Raw genomic sequence first — 17,664 nt, 5'->3', positions numbered from 1 at the left:
TTAATGACTACAGACCTGTCGCCCTGACATCTGTGTTCATGAAGTCATTTGAGAGACTGGTGTTGGCCCACCTGAAGGACATCACTGGACCCTTTCTGGACCCCCTTCAATTTGCTTATCGAGCAAACAGGTCTGTGGATGATGCAGTCAACATGGGTTTGTGGATGATGCAGTCAACATACGTAAGGATCCTTTTTGTGGACTTCAGCTCGGCTTTCAACACAATCATACCAGATATACTCCGGACTAAGTTAAACCAACTCCCTGTTCCCACCTCTACCTGTCAGTGGATTACCAGCTTTCTGACGGACAGGCAGCAGCTTGTGAGGCAGGGAAAATTCACTTCCACCACCTGTACCATCAGCACTGGTGCCCCCCAGGGATGTGTGCCCTCCCCACTACTCTTCTCCCTGTACACCAATGACTGCACCACCAAGGACCCCTCTGTCAGGCTCCTGAAGTTTGCAGACGACACCACTGTCATCGGCCTCATCCGAGATGATGATGAGTCTGCATATAGAAAGGAGGTTGAACGGCTGGCTTTCTGGTGCAGTCAAAACAACCTGGAGCTGAACACGTTCAAAACAGTGGAGATGATTGTGGACTTTAGGAGGAACACCCCAACACTGTCCCCCCTCACCATTCTAAACAGCACTGTGGCAGCAGTGGAGTCATTCAGGTTGCTGGGCACTACCATCTCACAGGACCTGAAGTGGGAGATACACATCGACTCCATTGTGAAAAAGGCCCAGCAGAGGTTGTACTTCCTTCGCCAGCTGAGGAAGTTCAACCTGCCACCAGTGCTGCTGAAACAGTTCTACTCAGCAGTCATTGAGTCTGTCCTCTGCACTTCAATAACTGTCTGGTTTGGTGCAGCTACGAAATCAGACATCAGAAGACTACAAAGAACAGTTCGGTCTGCTGAGAGGATTATTGGTTGCCCCCTGCCCCCCCTTCAAGAACTATACACTTCCAGAGTGAGGAAAAAGGCTGGAAAAATCACTCTGGACCCTACTCACCCAGCCCACTACCTTTTTGAACTGTTGCCTTCTGACCGGCGCTTCAGAGCTCTGAACACCAGAACCGTCAGACACAGGAACAGATTTTTCCCTCAGGCCATCCATCTAATGAACAATTAAATTTCCCCATTGAGCAATAACTATATAACACAGTTTAATTTTAATTTTAATTTATATTATCCAACTTATCCACTTCTGCCATTACTTACATTGCTCTGTACATAATATACAGGTTTTTGTTCTTTATATAACAGATTGTATTAGATTTGCACTACGTGTGTGTATGTGGGTATGTATGAAGGTGAGTGTATGTGCATATACCGGTATGTATAATTATTTATTTTGTGTTCTTTTTTGTTTTTAATTACCTAAGTCTTGCTGCTGTTTTTGGTATTGTTGTATTGTTGTTGACTGGAAGCTCCTGTCACCTAGACAAATTCCTTGTATGTGTAAGCATACTTGGCAATAAAGCTGATTCTGATTCTGAGAATGGGTAAACAATTGTATCTTAGTTATTTAGATCGTGGCATGATTGTTGGTGCCAGATGGGCTGCTTTGGGCATTTCTGTTATTGCTGATCTCCTGGGAGTTTCACACACAACAGTCTCTAGGGAGTAAAGAGAATGGAAAAAACATCCAGGGAGCGTCAGTTCTGTGGGCAAAAATGGCTTGTTGATGACAGAGGTCAGAGGAGAATGGCCATACTGTTCCAAGCTGATGGACGGTGACAGTAACCTAAATAAACACGTGTTACAACATTGCTATGCAGAAAAGCATATCTGAACGTACAACATGTTGAACATTGAGGCGGATGTGCTACAGCAGCAGAAGACCCCTCTGGGTACTTATACTGTCAGCTTAGAACAGGAAACTGAGGCTGCTGTGAGCACAGGCTCACCAAAACTGGACAGTAGACGATTGGAAAAACATTGCCTGGTCTGACAAATATGGATTTCTGATGAGGTACACAAATAGTAGGCCCCCTGCAGCCTCAGTTTTCTGTTCTTTGCTGATAGAAGTGGAACCCAACGTGGTCTTCTGCTGTTTTAGCCCATCAGCCTTGAAGGGTTGACATGCTGTGTATTCTGAGATTCAATTCTGCTCACTACAATTGTACAGAGTGGTTATATGAGTTACCATAGCCTTTCTGTCAGCCCGATCTATTCTGGCCATTCACTGTTGACCTCTCTCATCAACAAGGCATTTTTGTCCATGTACTATATTGAGTGGAATTTTTAAGGCTAAATTTATTTTATTTTCATTTCTTTGAATGTTTGAATTTGTATTTGTAATTCAGTGCAAAATGAGTGCTTGACATTTCACGTTTTATTTGACACCTCCTGCCTTCAGAATAATGTTGTTATACATGCACAAAATTTCTGTTTCTTGCAGATATTAATATCAGAAATACCAGGAGAAACCACAGTTAACAACATATTCCACATTTAATGTAGCCTACAAATTCAGCTTCATCTGGTAGGAAAAAAAAAAGAATGAAATAATGAAATATTTTTTAAAATAATAATAATAATTAAGTGAAGAACAGTAATGCTAAAGCTGTTAGTTTAACTCAATTCCTCAGCTGTAGTGTGGTAGTAATCCGCTCTGTGCAATCGTGGAGTGAGGCTGTATTTCAGACATGCTATCAGAGATATCCTATGAGTATAATCACTCACGTATAAGTCTTTGTCAGAGAGAATACATGTTTCTTGGGAACTTTTATTTTTGACACCAACACAGAAACCCTCTCCTCTGCCTTGTTGAAAGTTTACGTGTTCTCCCAACTCTGAAACTTTGTTTATCAGGTAGGCACTTTGTGCATGTTTGATTACTCCGTCTGCCACAACTCCCATCTGTGATCAGCAGGAATGCTGTTAGTTTAGCTCTATTTCTCTGCTATAGTATAGTAGTAATGTGTGCTATCATAGAGTGATAGATAGGCCGATGACTTCAATGAAACTTGCCCGCTGACTGATAACGCATTCTTAAGTATTACTTAATATATAATTGAGTGGTTAAAACAGCTACTTTTACTGATCTCATGTAGATTCTAGCATGTAATCAATGATAACACATTTTATTGTCACATTGATTTTACTTGTAGTCTTTTGTCAGGAAAGTGTGCTTTGCATGTTTAAATACCCCATTTAAACACCAGCCCCAGTAGTGTGGGCTGTGTCTGAATGTTTGCAAAGAGTGTATCATTGCTCAGCTCTTCCAAATTTCTTTCTAGCTCTGAACAAAGAATGAAGAACTTTGCTGTAAGTGTATCGGAGGCTCAGTACCTCTCTGCCTGATGATTGAAAAATGCTTTTTATGTATTGATGTAGTGGGTTTTGTGATTGTAATTTTCTGTCTTTCTTGTTTCGTTGCTTCCATTTTTTTTTTTATTATAGCTGTAGATGCTAATTGAAAGTGGAAGAGTGTGGGCAATTACTTGCATTTAGCAATTAATGTACGACTATTAACTTGAAATCTGCCAAGTGAGTAGTCTGTCGATAAAATTGTTGCTGTAGATAACTTGTTTCACCACCTAGTTTGTAATGATCCCTTGCAAAAATTCCACGTCAATCTTTTTAACCTTCAATGCTGTTGAGATTAGTAATTTTCTGACAGTATATTGATAACTTTACCTAATTGTTGCTTTTCCCAATGTCCTCTGAGTCACAAGCAAACTGCATCCATATTAAATTCTCCCTTGGGTTGGCAGCGTCCATTTCAAGGTGTCACATATGAAGTCTTTCTCCCATGATACACTTCCGTTCCTGCCTATTTGCCTTGCTAATCAAGTGTGAAGGATGATCCTGCAGGCCGCAGAGAGACCGTCTGTCACCACGTAATAAGACATGCAGGTGGACCAGTGTGTGAATACTGCCATTAACCTGAAGGTGCAACAAGGTGTGTAGAGCGATGATGAGCAAGTTCATGGATCAGAGCCTCAAAAAAAAAAAAAACAAAACAAACAAACAAACAAAAAAAAAACACACCTTGAATTGCGGGATGCTGCTTTTTCAGTGTCATGCATGGGAACAAGGGAAGCAGTGATATCTAACCTGTGGTATTACTCTCTGATGGCTGAATGCTAGCTAGCATTTGTCACCTCCTTTTCTAATAACATCTAAATATATGCAAATGTGATTCATATGCTATCTCAGAAATTATTTTTTATCAGTAAAAGTACTGTATTCTCTTAACCTGCACGTCCCCATTCTCTTCCATGGTGGGTTGTTAAAAGATAATTTATGCTATCCATTAGCTATCCAATCTGGTATGATTTGTTTGCAGGTTAATGTTGAGGCCATTTTTATCTAGTCCTATTAATATGAAGTCTAAAGGCCTGATCACACAAAATCTTTGACTATTTTGGAAGATGAACTTCTGACAGACGTTCTATTCACACAGTCCATATTGTTTCTTTTTTTTTCTTTTCTACAAACTTTATACCAGTCTTCTGGCCGCACCTTCAACTGTTAGAGGTTAATGTATTGCATGCTTTTAAAGCATTTATTTACCTAATTTAGCAAAATGGTTTCATTATGTTCTTTCCATGGTGTTGATGCATTTTTAGGAGTAAATAGTCTGTATATTTTATATGAGTGACATGATTAAAGAACGCTTTGCAAAGTTATTTCAATGTGTGTTTTGTTACGAGGATATTGAATATGGCCTCCCGAACCCAAATTCTCTTTTTATGTCTGGATTAATGCCTGGATAATATAACACAAGGTACAGTGATTTAAATACATGTGTAATAATGTACATTAAGAATAACAGTATTTTATGAAATAGATACTATAAAAGAAGACACTTTCTCACAGTCTTTTCTTTATTTAAATAATTGCAATACTTGCAATTTGTTTGTCTACAGTAAAATATTGCATGTAAAGAGTCATTTTATTGGATATTTTACTACAAACTTATTGTAAACGAATTGCCGAACCTCGCTGCTATTTTAAATGCCAAGAAAATAATATAACAGGCATAGTGATATACATATTAAATAATGTACGTTAAGACATTAAAACCATAAACAGACATTCAAAAACAGAACAGGTTTTTGTTTGCAGTACAAAGGGTTCATTTATTTTTGTTTGTATTTATTTTTTTATTTTTTATATTTATTTTTGGATATAATTTTGGGGGGGTTTGTATCAGCTGCACTTCCAATGCCTGTGTTTACCAGCTGATTAGCGCCACCAAAGCTTTTGATTAAGCAGCTGCAGCACTGGTAGGTCAATTTTCATCGCAGTCCATAGAAAACACGGTGTGAATAATGTCATGGGTACAGAACGAGCAATTGCACAGAAGAAACGGACTTGGTGTGAACAGGCCTTAATGCATGTTGTAGCTCATTCTCACATGCCATCAGCAAACATGCATCTTCTGTTCTCGCTCAAATAATTCCTTTTGAATATCTTAAAAAAAAGTTGATGCCATGAACCTAACAAACTTTTTCAAATCCAATTCTTTTTTGGAAGTGCTCACTGTTGCATCCTGAGAATTTGTAAACAACTTTTTTCCACAGATTATGGTAGTGCTGAAAATGACTTCATCCAAGTTTGTAACGTTCCCTTTTACATACTGTACATCCATTCATATTTAAATTTCACTGATTTTGATCCCTGTATTTCATTCATAAAATATACTCTATCTCCAGTATTTCAGATACATTACAGTGGGACATTTTCCCCAATTTTCGGGAACAAACTGTCAATGAGCGCATGTACGTGCACGTTCTTAAATTGATAATGCTTAATAAGCTGACGATGTGTGTGCTAATGTATATGCATTAAATGGCTTTCCTTTATCGGTGTAAGGTCATAAGCGGCTTAAAAATAAGCTGATTGACTTGGGTAGATTTTAACCTATTACTCTGTTTTTGCATTGCATGTAAACACCTTTACCGGCTTATACTGTATAATGAATGCAAGTGTTGTGTGCATGCCTCTTCATGGATTCACATCTAAAGCATAGAATAACTTGATTATTTCAAATCTCATGTAAACACCGTTTTCTTGCTTTGTCTATATTGTTTGTTTTCCCATCCCATAAATTGAAATTAAATTTTTACCCTGCCATACTGCCAGTGCATACTCTCTCTCTCTCTCTCTCGCCTGGCAAGCTGTTTAATCACCCTGGTTAATTTTGATAGGTTTAATTACTGTTTATGTGCATGTGTTTGCATCTGTGCAGAGCTTACACAAAATTCTATAATGCGAATGGCACATAAACTGTAATGACCACACCAAGCTTTTGTATTGGTCAGAGCTTATATTAAAATGTTTAGATGAGTGATGCTATAAAGGTTAGGAGCTTGTGATTGCAGGTATTCTTACTGTAATTAAAAAGCCATTTTTCTGCATGACAATGTTTTTGCAATGAGGACAACACAAAATGATTAAACTTGACGGGTTATTTGGCATTTGGCACTTACAGACAAGGCAAGCTGAAAAATAAGAGCAACATTCTATTCTACCTATATGTTTGTATTTCCTCGCATTTTGCAAATCCTTATTTTCTGGGTTTCCTTTAGGTGCTTTTGAAATACTGAAAAGAGGCTCTATGACAGCAGATCTGTCAGTCTAGCGGATGGCTGCCATTATTTAAATTTTCCCCCTGCTGGGTTCATCACAGGCTAAAAAACTCTCTCAGTTTGTGTTCTGCTGTTTTTGTGTCAAATATCCCTATTAGGTGTCAAAACTTGAGCTAGAGGGAAAAGGAAGTCAAAAAGGGTCAGTTAGAGAGAAAACCCCCTTCTTACCTCTTATACTTTCACACATTTTATTTGTATGCTTAATTCTTTCTTTTCTGGCAAAAAACAAAAAAACATACAAACAAAAAACTAGACACTATATAGTGTTATGTCATAGTTCGCGATTCGATATAATCTCAAATCGATTTAATAAAAAAAAATAAATAAATCTGAAAAAAATGTTTGAGCAAAATCCACATTATAATTTCTCATCAAAATACAATTATTTAGTACATAATAGAAATGCTCAAAGTTTAAATAATAAGATTTGCTTATATACCTTTCTCTGTAAGTAAGATCACAAACAAATTAGCTTTAAAAAATAGTGGGGTACATTCGGGCTGATCAGGTGCAGAACAAGCAATAGAACTGAACAAAAGCTGTCCTGAAAAATGAGAAAGTGTATATTTATTTTTTTATAATTTTTTGGTCATCATTATTATTATCAAAATTTTACTTTGTAAAAATACAGAAATTTGACATTATAATAATTAAAATAATATCATGGAATTGTATGTTTATAGTAATGATATGAGCTATCACTGTTTGAAATAATGTGTACAATTTACAAGTAATGACATTGAGTTTGCATTCATTTGTATAAGTTTAAGTTTCTTAAATTGATTATTCTTTTTACACATGAGTTTCTCCTTTACTGACTGATCCCCCAGAGTGAGGTCTTTAATGTGCGCTGTAATTAAAAAAAATGTTATGTACACTTCACAGCAGATGCACTGAAGGTCAAATTATAATTGATCAAACATATAATGTGGTTTTTCGATGTTTATAATTATTGCTTATGATAGATTACGTGCTTGCCGGCTTTGCACACTGCCATATTGTTTACATTGCAATGCAGCATTGGATTTGGATTTTGTCATAGCATAGAAGCACAGAAGGTTCTAAAAACCTAGCCCATCCACTTTCCCAGCACCAGAACTAACATTGCAACTTTATATATATTATTTGGTTGACATCAGAAAACATGGCTGCATCGCTGCATCAAAAATGCTAGCTCCAACAGTAACAGCTTTAAACATTTATTTTGTAATTGTTTGAATGTTTGTAACATAAAACATAAAGATAATGTGATGTTGAAAAGACTATTTTAGCAGCTGGTTCCTTATGAAATTGCTTCAGTTCCTCTTTGCTGATAAACAGCAGCATGTTGTATGTAGCATGAATGCAGATCGCACCAGTTTGATTCTGAGCCCAGCCAAGTGTAATCACACCAGTTTGATTGCACATGCCAAAGGGTTCAATTACATACACAAAAGGCTATATACATATCATAACAGCCATAGGCATGATGTTATCAAGGACCCATTCTTACTCAAAATCAGGTCGCAGTGACATATTCTTTCATGTAGGGTTAACAGGCACACATGAGAAAGTAGTGCTTTGCTCCACCTTCTGCCCTTCGAAGTGAGTAGGATATAGAGTTTCCACACGCAATTTTCCTACAATCAAAGGCCGCAGTCATTCGGTGCGACCCCTCTGTTAATCATCTCATCCCTACAGACGGGTCATGTCAGTTGGAAATGATTAGGTGGGGACTTCCTGTGTTCCATCTTTACCAATTTAGCTCTGCATTGACATCCCGACCTGATCCGCTCCACACAGAAATAGATTCTGCTCCAACAGATCTACTCAAAGAGGTCATGGTCCCTGTGATAAGCATGATTGTTGCATTAAATTTCACAGTGTTGGCTGCCATAGCTAATGCCATTTTATTTTCCAGCTAACTGTGTAATGTGCCTGGATGTGATTTCAAGATCTTATTGGGGATTTGCAATCCAATAGTGTTTCCAATGATGTCTCTGGTTTTCTGTGTTATTTATTTTTTGCCTTTATCTTTATATGTTTACTATACAGCTGCTCAATTTTCCCAGCACGTGTTTGTCGGGATTAGCAGAGGTGCGATTTTTGTGTAGAGCTTGACTAAGTCAATGTTTCAGTAGAGATAATAAGCTTCAAGTGCAGATGTGTGCCTCAGAATGGAATTGTTGCATTAGCAGTGTTAGTTAACCTATGGACGGCTGGTAATGGAGGGACTGTAAAACGGTTGGTTGGTGGTGCTAGCCACCAAGGTCATTTTTTTTTAGGGAACACACACTATGTATACATTGAATCCATAAACATTTATACCTTGAAGTAGTATTTGGCTGGTCATATGATCTCTTTATGGCGGTCTCCATGAGACAACCCAGCTCCATGGAAAATAAAACAGCTTTTACTAGACTGCTGATGATTTGAGTCTGAATCTCATGTGTACATGATTTTTAAACATACTGTATCTTTACTTTAAGTAATATTACTTTCTTTATTTGTAAATCTTTTCAATGAGGGTACTGTACTGTGCACATTTAAAACATGAAATAAAGAAGACAGCAATTATCTGACCTCAATCAATTTAATGGAAGAGATCAAATGATTTGTGTTTTCATATTTTCCCTGATAAACACTTATGCAAACTTAAATAAGTATTGAGGGGTGGCATGGCAATGTATAAAAATGTTTATAAATCTGAATATATTATTGGAAATCTGAACTGATATTAATGAATACAAATATATAGTTGAAAAAATCATCCACGTGCAGCAATAAAAGCTTAGCAGATCCTTGGCATTCTAGCTGTCAGTTTGTCCAGATACTCATTCAGATACATTTCACCCCACACTTCCTTTAGCACTTGTCATAGATGTGGCTGTCTTGTCGGGCACTTCTCACACACATTACAGTCTAGATGATCTCATAAAAGCTCAATGGGGTTAAGATCCATAACAATCTTTTCCAATTATCTTTTGTCCAACGTCCAGGGGCGTCGGACTGGGGGGGTAAAGGGTAACGAGTACCCAGGGCCCGAGGCAGGGGGGGCCCCTTAGAAGTCAGTTTTCTATACATACATATTTGGTACGGGGGCCCAGCAAGATGGTTTGTACCCAGGGCCCAAAATTTGGTGCTACGCCCCTGCCAATGTCTGTGTTTCTTTGTTCACCTTTTCTTTTTGTTTTTCTGTTTCAAAAGTGGCTTTTTCTTTGCAATTCTTCCCATAAGGCCTGCACCCCTAAGTCTTCTCTTTACTGTAGTACATGAAACTGGTGTTGAGTGGGTAGAATTAAATGAAGCTACCAGCTGAGGACATGTGAGGCATCTATTTCTCAAACTAGAGAATCTACTTAGTACTTATACTCTTGTTAAGTTGTAGATCTGGCATTCCACATCTCTTTCTGTCCTTGCTAGAGCTAGTTGTCCTTTGTCTTTGAAAACTGTAGTGTACACATTTGTATGAAATCGTTTTTTTGGCTGTTTCAAGCATTGTATAGCCATCATTCCTCAAAACAATGATTGACTGATGAGTTAGAGAAAGCTGTTTCATTTTTGCATTTTTGACCTAATATTGACCTTAACCCTCTGGGGTCGATGGATATTTTCGTCATTACAGCAGAAACAACTTAAAATACTCCATCATTTTTGGGTATACAGATAAGTGTAAGACATCATTAGAGACTATAAAGGGTCTACTTTTATTTGTGAGCTTTCAGCAGTCTCTGTCTCCACGAGCATATTTCAGAAACACGTCACAAAAATGAACTGAAACTCTGCGAATACTTCTCACACAAACATGAAACATATGTCTAAAGAAAGCTTAAAATGTCTACTTTTAAATAAAACTATTCCAATTTAAAACAAATATTCTCCTGCAATGCAATCTGTTTGAAACAAAGCGATGTACAGTTTTTACTGGTCTATCTAATTATCTGTAATGTGATCCCACCCACAAGCAGAGCGCGCCATTCATACGCTAATGTGCTGAAACGATCAATGCAAATGTACACGCCCCCGACTGTGAGGTTGTAAACACATTTCATTAATTTTTCTGCGCGTTTGCAACGATACACAGGCGAGAAAGCTCCAGGATATTATGGAAGATTTAACATTTTCCTCAGAAGAAGAGTGGGAATCCGATGAACGTTTGTATTTTGAAGAGAGATTTGATCCAGCTGAGGATACAATTTCAGACGAGTAAGTCAATTAGATTTCATTAGTTGACATGGTATTTTATATATACATGTACATGTAAATTGTATGCTGTATGATATAAATATGATATGTAATATGATATAAAAATAATATGAATGTTTAGATTATATTTTATCTAGTGTTTAAAATGCCTCATTATCATCAACAAAGGTTGTGCTTGCAAATATGTGTTCAGGCTAAATGAGTAAAATACACTTTAAATATGCCCATATTAGAAAATCACCATCTTATGATTTCTGAAGGATCATGTGACACTGAAGACTGTAGTAATGATGCTGAAAATTCAGCTTTGATCACAAATTGCATTTTACAATATATTTAAATAGAAAACTGTTCTTTTAAATTGTAAAAAGAGTTCAGAATAGCAATGTTGTTTCTGTATTTTTGATCAAATAAATCCAGTCTTGGTGAGCAAAAGAGACTTCTTTTAAATGGTAGTGTAGGTCTAAAATTAAGTAAAGTCTTTATGTAAAGAAAATATATAGTCCAATTACTTCTTTTAACTTAAAACTTGATTTTTATCATTAAGTATCCTCACATTCATTCTCTATCCCTGATTGATAGGCCCAGAGGAGGGTCTTTGTATCCTCAGGTGTGAAATAAATCCATATTCATGATAGTTCACGCCTCCTCGCATATTACCTATCAACACTAAAAGTGTCTAATAAAAGTTAAATTACTATATTGTTTTGTATGAATGAGTGATCAGGATGGTTTTCACACCATTTTGTAGTAAAAACTCTAAGCTACAAGATCCAGTTCTCAAAGGTCTTGTGGACAAATGTTTAGTATGTGATATATGACCTTATTTCAGTGACTTAACATTTTTGTTTTTTCAAAAACCATGCATAAACATTATTTTCTCAAAAATACAAACCTGTACATGCATGTTGCTCACATATTATTGTTGCCCAGTTTGTGCTGAATACAGTGTAATTAGACTTTAGCCATTAATATTTTTTTATGCAACTGAAAAAAGCACAAATGTCAAGGCATGTCAAAACTTCTCCAGGGCCCAAAATACCATCAGACCCCAGAGGGTTTAGGCATGCCAGTCTATGTCATACTTTGGCAACTCAAAAACAAGCACAAAGACAATTTCAACATTCATTTAATGAACCAAATATCTTTTAACTGTGTTTGATATAATGGCAAGTTATTTTCTAGTACCAAATTAGCAATTTAGCATGATTACTCAAGGATAAGGTGTTGGAGTGATTGGTGCTGCAAATGGGGCCTGTCTAGATTTGATCAAAACTGACTTTTTTCAAATAGTGATGGTGCTGTTTTTTTACATCAGTAATGTACTGACTATACTTCGTTATCAGTTGAAACAGCAAAATCTGTACATTATTTCAAACTTTTGGCCACCAGTGAAATACACATTTAATAGAGACAGTGCACATGTAGCCACATGAAGAAACATTTTTAGCTACATTTTTGTCAGTGTATGCATGTGTTTCAAAAATGTAAGCCAGAACAATTTGAGTGAAAAATTGGGCAAAATCTGATAATCCATTGTAAAAAGAGCATAAATGTGGAAAGGAGGAAGCAGGAGTCGGCTTCAGAGAAACACATGAGTTTATTTACACACTCTGGACGTAACTGAAACAAAAGAATGCTTTTCAGTGGCCAACATAAAACTGCTGCTTTTCAGCCAGACAGTGAAGCTTCCACAACACACACACTTCAATCAGGTTCAGCTCTCTCTCGCTCTCCTAAATGACGTCTGGTTAGCTCTTCAATCCGTCTCCAACTCTCACTGCAAAGACAAACAGCTTTTAGAGACAATCATTGCCAGGTAATGATCCTTACTGTTCTCATCTCCTGATCTCACTCTCATTCACAAGCTGGTGCTAAACCACGCCCCCACAACCACATCCATGCTATCCAGCATGATTTATAAATGTTCTAGAGTGGTTTAATGGAAGTAAGGAAATCTTTGTACAAAATGAATTGACATAGTTAATGATGCAAATTTGCAAATTTCTGATCTACAAATTGTGTGGAATCTGGGTTGAAAATCTCAAACATTGAAAGCAAATTCAGAAAGCAACAAATAAACAAGAAATTAATGGATGTTATCTGTTCAACCGTGCAGTGATCTGCACCCGGTATCAGCGGCTCATGATGCGCGTATGGTTTGCAGGCGCAATCTCGTCACACTACAATAGTGTTTATCTTCCCATTCAGTTCATAACCACATAAAACATGCTGCATAATTAAGAGAAAGTATTACTTCAAGAGGAAGATTGGCATGCAGGTGTGAGGGACTTCTTATATATAAAATACAAATTTCTCTCTCACTGTCACATGCCAGTGATTACCCTTTCACATGCCAATGATGGCACGTGTTCCATAGGTTGCTGACCCCTGCTGTAATCCCAGGGCTCAAAAGTAAGGATGGGGCAGTGCTGCCTTGTCACTAAATCTTACATTTGTTAAATGTGTTTTGTATGACTTATAAAATGATGTAAACAAATAGATGTAAACATATGTTTTCTGCTATGAATCAAATGTTTCAAATTGTGCCATCAAATTAGATGTGTCATCAAGGCAAAGTTATCTTGGTGACTCACGCAGATGAGGTGTTGTCGAAATTGCAAGAATGACTTGTGATCTTGGAAGTATCAGTATGGCTGGGTTGAAAATTACAAAACATTAAATAATGTTTTGCATCGTAGGGTATTTTTCAGCAAAAGTATTTTTACATAAAATTATATTTGCTGTATTATTTCCTTCTAATATTGAAGATTATATATATATATATATATATATATATATATATATATATATATATATATATATATATATATTTCAGCACATAAAAATGGAAAAAAAAAAAATGTTTAAAATAAATGTATTTATTAGTTTAGGTGGGGCAGGGCATGCACAAATCTGAACTACTGGCCTGACCAGGCGAAAAGAATCTTTAGCACAGATATGTTGGTGTGTTTTGCTGTTTTTCATAATTCCTTCAGTGAATGACAACACAGTCCTTGCAAAAAACAATGCTATCAAAGGGCAAATTTCCTTCTAAGTGATTTTCCCCCACAGTGTGATATTTACCATGATTCTGTTCTGTTTATGATCTGCTGTAAGAATTAAGATGTATTTGAGTTTTGTGGCATGATATATGTACTCCTCTTTATGAGTATAACTTGGCTGTTGTGTATGCCATGCTGATTTATGAATGTATGGGAAATTGTTTTCTCAGCGGGTTTAGAATGAGGGAGAACTGTGACTTAGTGTTGTTGGGGGGTGTTGTTGGCTGCAATATAGAATATATAAACTCATTCTGCATCCATTTATTGCTATATTTAAATCACCATGTTTAATACAGTATCCCCCCCTAATATGTTTGGTTGAAATGTAAAAACAGTTCTCCTAGAATTGTTTTGTACGAAACACTGACTCTGGTATATCTGTAGATGGCTATTGATCTCATGACACAAGATAGATACACAAGATGCTTTTCTGTCTTTAGACATTTACTCTTTTAAGAGCCAGGGTAACACCTGCAATTCAGTATTTACTGAAATGGGTACAGAGATGTATTGCTTTTCCATGCTCCATTTCACAAATTTTCATGGATTGTCTAACTTCTTTGAACAATTTTTTGTGACCTCTCTAATGAAAAATGTAAAAATAAATTATTGTAGAGATGTTTTCAAATAATTGTATGAATTGCATTTAATGTGTTTTTGAATAACTTCTGGACAAATTATAAATATATAAATGACCTTCATGCCACCTCCATTAATGTTTTGATTAGCTGTGAAGGGTGAACGAGAGAATGGGTGTTGAATCAAAAAGGGGGGGTTCTGTGATATGAGACGTTTTATTAATCTTTTTTTATTAAAAGCTGTTTGGAGTCAAGCGGGCCGGTTTCTCTGAGTGTTCTCTTTTGAGTGCTGATGCTTATCAGAATCATTCATCCATTTCCAATTCAAATTGGGCCTATCTGCCTCCCCCTAATCCTCCCCCCTCCCCCCAGTTGTGCAGAAGGGTGTTGGTTTGTGTGTGTGTGTGTGTGTGTGTGTGTGTGTGTGTTTATTAGTATTCAGGGCAGGAACAATAAAATCAGGGACCAATGTTCCTTTCATTTTTAGCATGTCCCAGTTTTGGCTTTCTGTAGTTATTATAGCGTTTTCCATTCATCTGAATATAGGAGCAGATTTTACCCACCCTGTTATATTTGTTGTCATTTTGTATAAGGTACTGTAATAGATTTGTTTCCACAAGCTCTTTCTATTGTGTGTCTAACATTAGAAAACCCTTTGTGGTTTGAGTGTGAGTTTGGTACAAAGGTGTAAAGGAATATCAGAATCTCAGACTTTCTGTCGATTTACACAACAAGTAATTTAGACTTGTCCCTCAATTTGTAAAAAACAAACAAACACCATGCTAAAGTTAATGCACTTAGTTACTGACTTACAAAGATTGAAATAATTAAAGTACACGGAAGCTTGAAGCCTGTCAGATAGGCACTTTGCACCTGTAATTTTCATTTTTCACTGACATATTGTTAACACTTGACTGTTGTAATTGTAATACAATTGTGTTCATTTAACCTAGGGTGTGGCATTTATTTAATTTTTATTCTCGACTGGTAATATTGTGTAACTAACATAAGCATAAGCAGTCGAAATATGAGCCTAGAGTCAATAGTTGTTTAAAATGTAACTATACATTTAACACATTCATTATGAGTCTTGACTCAGTCTTGGCCTCTTCTGGTCTCTGTATTGTCTTGGATTCGACCTCGACCTACTAATAAGTGCACTGTAAGTCGCTTTGGATAAAAGCGTCTGCCAAATGCATAAATATAAATGTAAATATACTCTGGTCTTGGCCTGGATTTGAACTCTGATGATCTGGTCTCGACTACACCACTGTGCTCATCCCTGTGCTAGCTATGTTTTGCCATTGTAAGGCCTTTGGGTGGACTTTTCTTCATGTTAACAGTACTTTGTGGATAGTTACTGTGCATCACATCTCTTTCTGGCATAAATGCATGCTTTACAAATGACAAACGGTCAGAGAGTTTGGGAAATCTGTTGTCTGCATGTTAATAATTCCATTTGGTGATGCCTTTGCTGCAGAAATTACGCACTTTATGATCGCTTCACAAATTGAAATTCTGTTTTCTGTGTTAATGAATAACATGTCAGAAGGGCTATGGCCAGAGCAAAGTTTAACCCAGAATATTCATAAAATGCTTTGTTCTGAAATTTCAATATGTTTTTAGTGTTGTATGTACTCTATAAGGCCTTTTTGCATTTTATTATGGGGGGTTATAGATAATGTGTATTTTCTTCTCAATTCAAATGTTTTTACCTTAACAAGCTCCTTGTACAGATGTTTTAGTGTGTCCTTTTCGAATCGTTGAGCGGTTCCGGGATCTCCGTCCTGATGAGGTGGCTGATCTGTTCATGACCACACAGAAAGTGGCAGATGCGATCGAGAAACACTTCCAAGCATCCTCCCTAACCATCGCCATACAGGTATGTTGGAATTCAGATAATACAAGTATGGAGGCAGTTGTAGCACTCTGACAATGACAAAAAATAGATTTGGTTTGGGTTGAATTTAATTTAAATATATTAATGGAACTGTTCACTTTTGGCACATATGTATATAGTGGTCCAGAAAAGCATTTGGGAACTTAAGCTCAAATTTCAAATATTTAAATGCCATTGCATGATAGAAGTAAATTATATCAACAGCTATGTGTAAATAACAATATTTTAATGCTTGGCATGGAGGAGAAGAACCAACCAACTTGATGCGTATAGAATAATTCCTGGAATAGCCGGGGATTGTCCGGTTTATACCATGGACACTTGCCAGCATTGTTTAGTTAAAACTGTCATTGATTTTTGCAGTGCAAATTTTTAATGTAAGTATAACAGTAATGATTAATTTTATTTATAGGTTATAACATCTAGACATCCTCCTGTTCAAAATCAGACATAAAGATAAAGTAGTGCAATATAACATTTCTTTGAATGGATTAAAAAGCTGTATGTATAATTGAAAAAAAAAAAAAGGACACAAGGTTTTTGGAGACCAAACACTCTTTAAAAATTGTGAATTTAAATGCTCAATTCAGAAATAATAATAGCCACTTAATGTAGTAGGGTAGACACTCCTCTTTTCTATTCTTTGTTATTTTCACATTAATGAGGACAAAACAGTATGATCTAACAGTTGCAAAAGTGGTACGTACTGTTCATTATGAGGAAAAACCATCCATAACACTCTAATCCTGCAGACTTTGACCTCTGGGACATCCATATGGTATCCATTAAGGCTGCACAATTGCTTGAATTAAGAATGAAATTGTGATGTGGCATTTACTATGATCACTTAGGGCTATGTTTTAGAAAATAGTCTCCATTCACAGCTTCAGTCACCCATGTGTGATCGTGGGTAGCCCTCTAGCGGCTATAGATGGCATGTTGATGACAGCAACATTACAGTCTAAATCATCTTGCCGGACAGCGAAAGATGCATTTAAAGGTCTGTTACCTTCTCTCCCCCTCCTTGCAAAACAGCTGAATATCAAACCATACTTTCCTTACAAGCACTTTAAGTTAGCAATGCAGGGCTGATGAACACTCTTGTCTTTTCCGTGTTTCCTGTACTGCTTCACAGTTGATTTAAAGATGGCACTATTTGACTTGATGATGATGTTTTGTGATGTGATGCTTATTCACAGCTCTGAGACTATATTCTTGTCCGGATGTTATTTTAACAGAGGTATAAAACTCAAGCATTGTGTCATTACAGAGGACAATAGAGTAGGTGCATTAATATTGAACAGTTATTAAAACTGACTGGAAG

At 36.7% G+C, this 17,664-nt stretch overlaps 1 protein-coding gene across 1 annotated transcript in view; it reads left to right on the top strand.

The window, feature by feature from the left end:
* The window catches only part of fhit (fragile histidine triad diadenosine triphosphatase), a 411,185-nt gene that overhangs the window by 283,668 nt on the left and 109,853 nt on the right, over positions 1-17,664 (top strand). Inside the window, exon 4 of the mRNA XM_052100889.1 lies at positions 16,177-16,322. Coding sequence (XP_051956849.1) covers positions 16,177-16,322 — 146 coding nt within the window. The remainder of the gene's footprint in view (positions 1-16,176; positions 16,323-17,664) is intronic.

The sequence above is a fragment of the Xyrauchen texanus genome, chromosome 32, assembly GCF_025860055.1.
Source record: "Xyrauchen texanus isolate HMW12.3.18 chromosome 32, RBS_HiC_50CHRs, whole genome shotgun sequence".
In the NCBI taxonomy this organism is placed as follows: Eukaryota; Metazoa; Chordata; class Actinopteri; order Cypriniformes; family Catostomidae; genus Xyrauchen; species Xyrauchen texanus.
The sequence above is the reverse complement of the archived record's forward strand: the minus strand, read 5'-3'. Positions and strand labels throughout refer to the sequence as shown.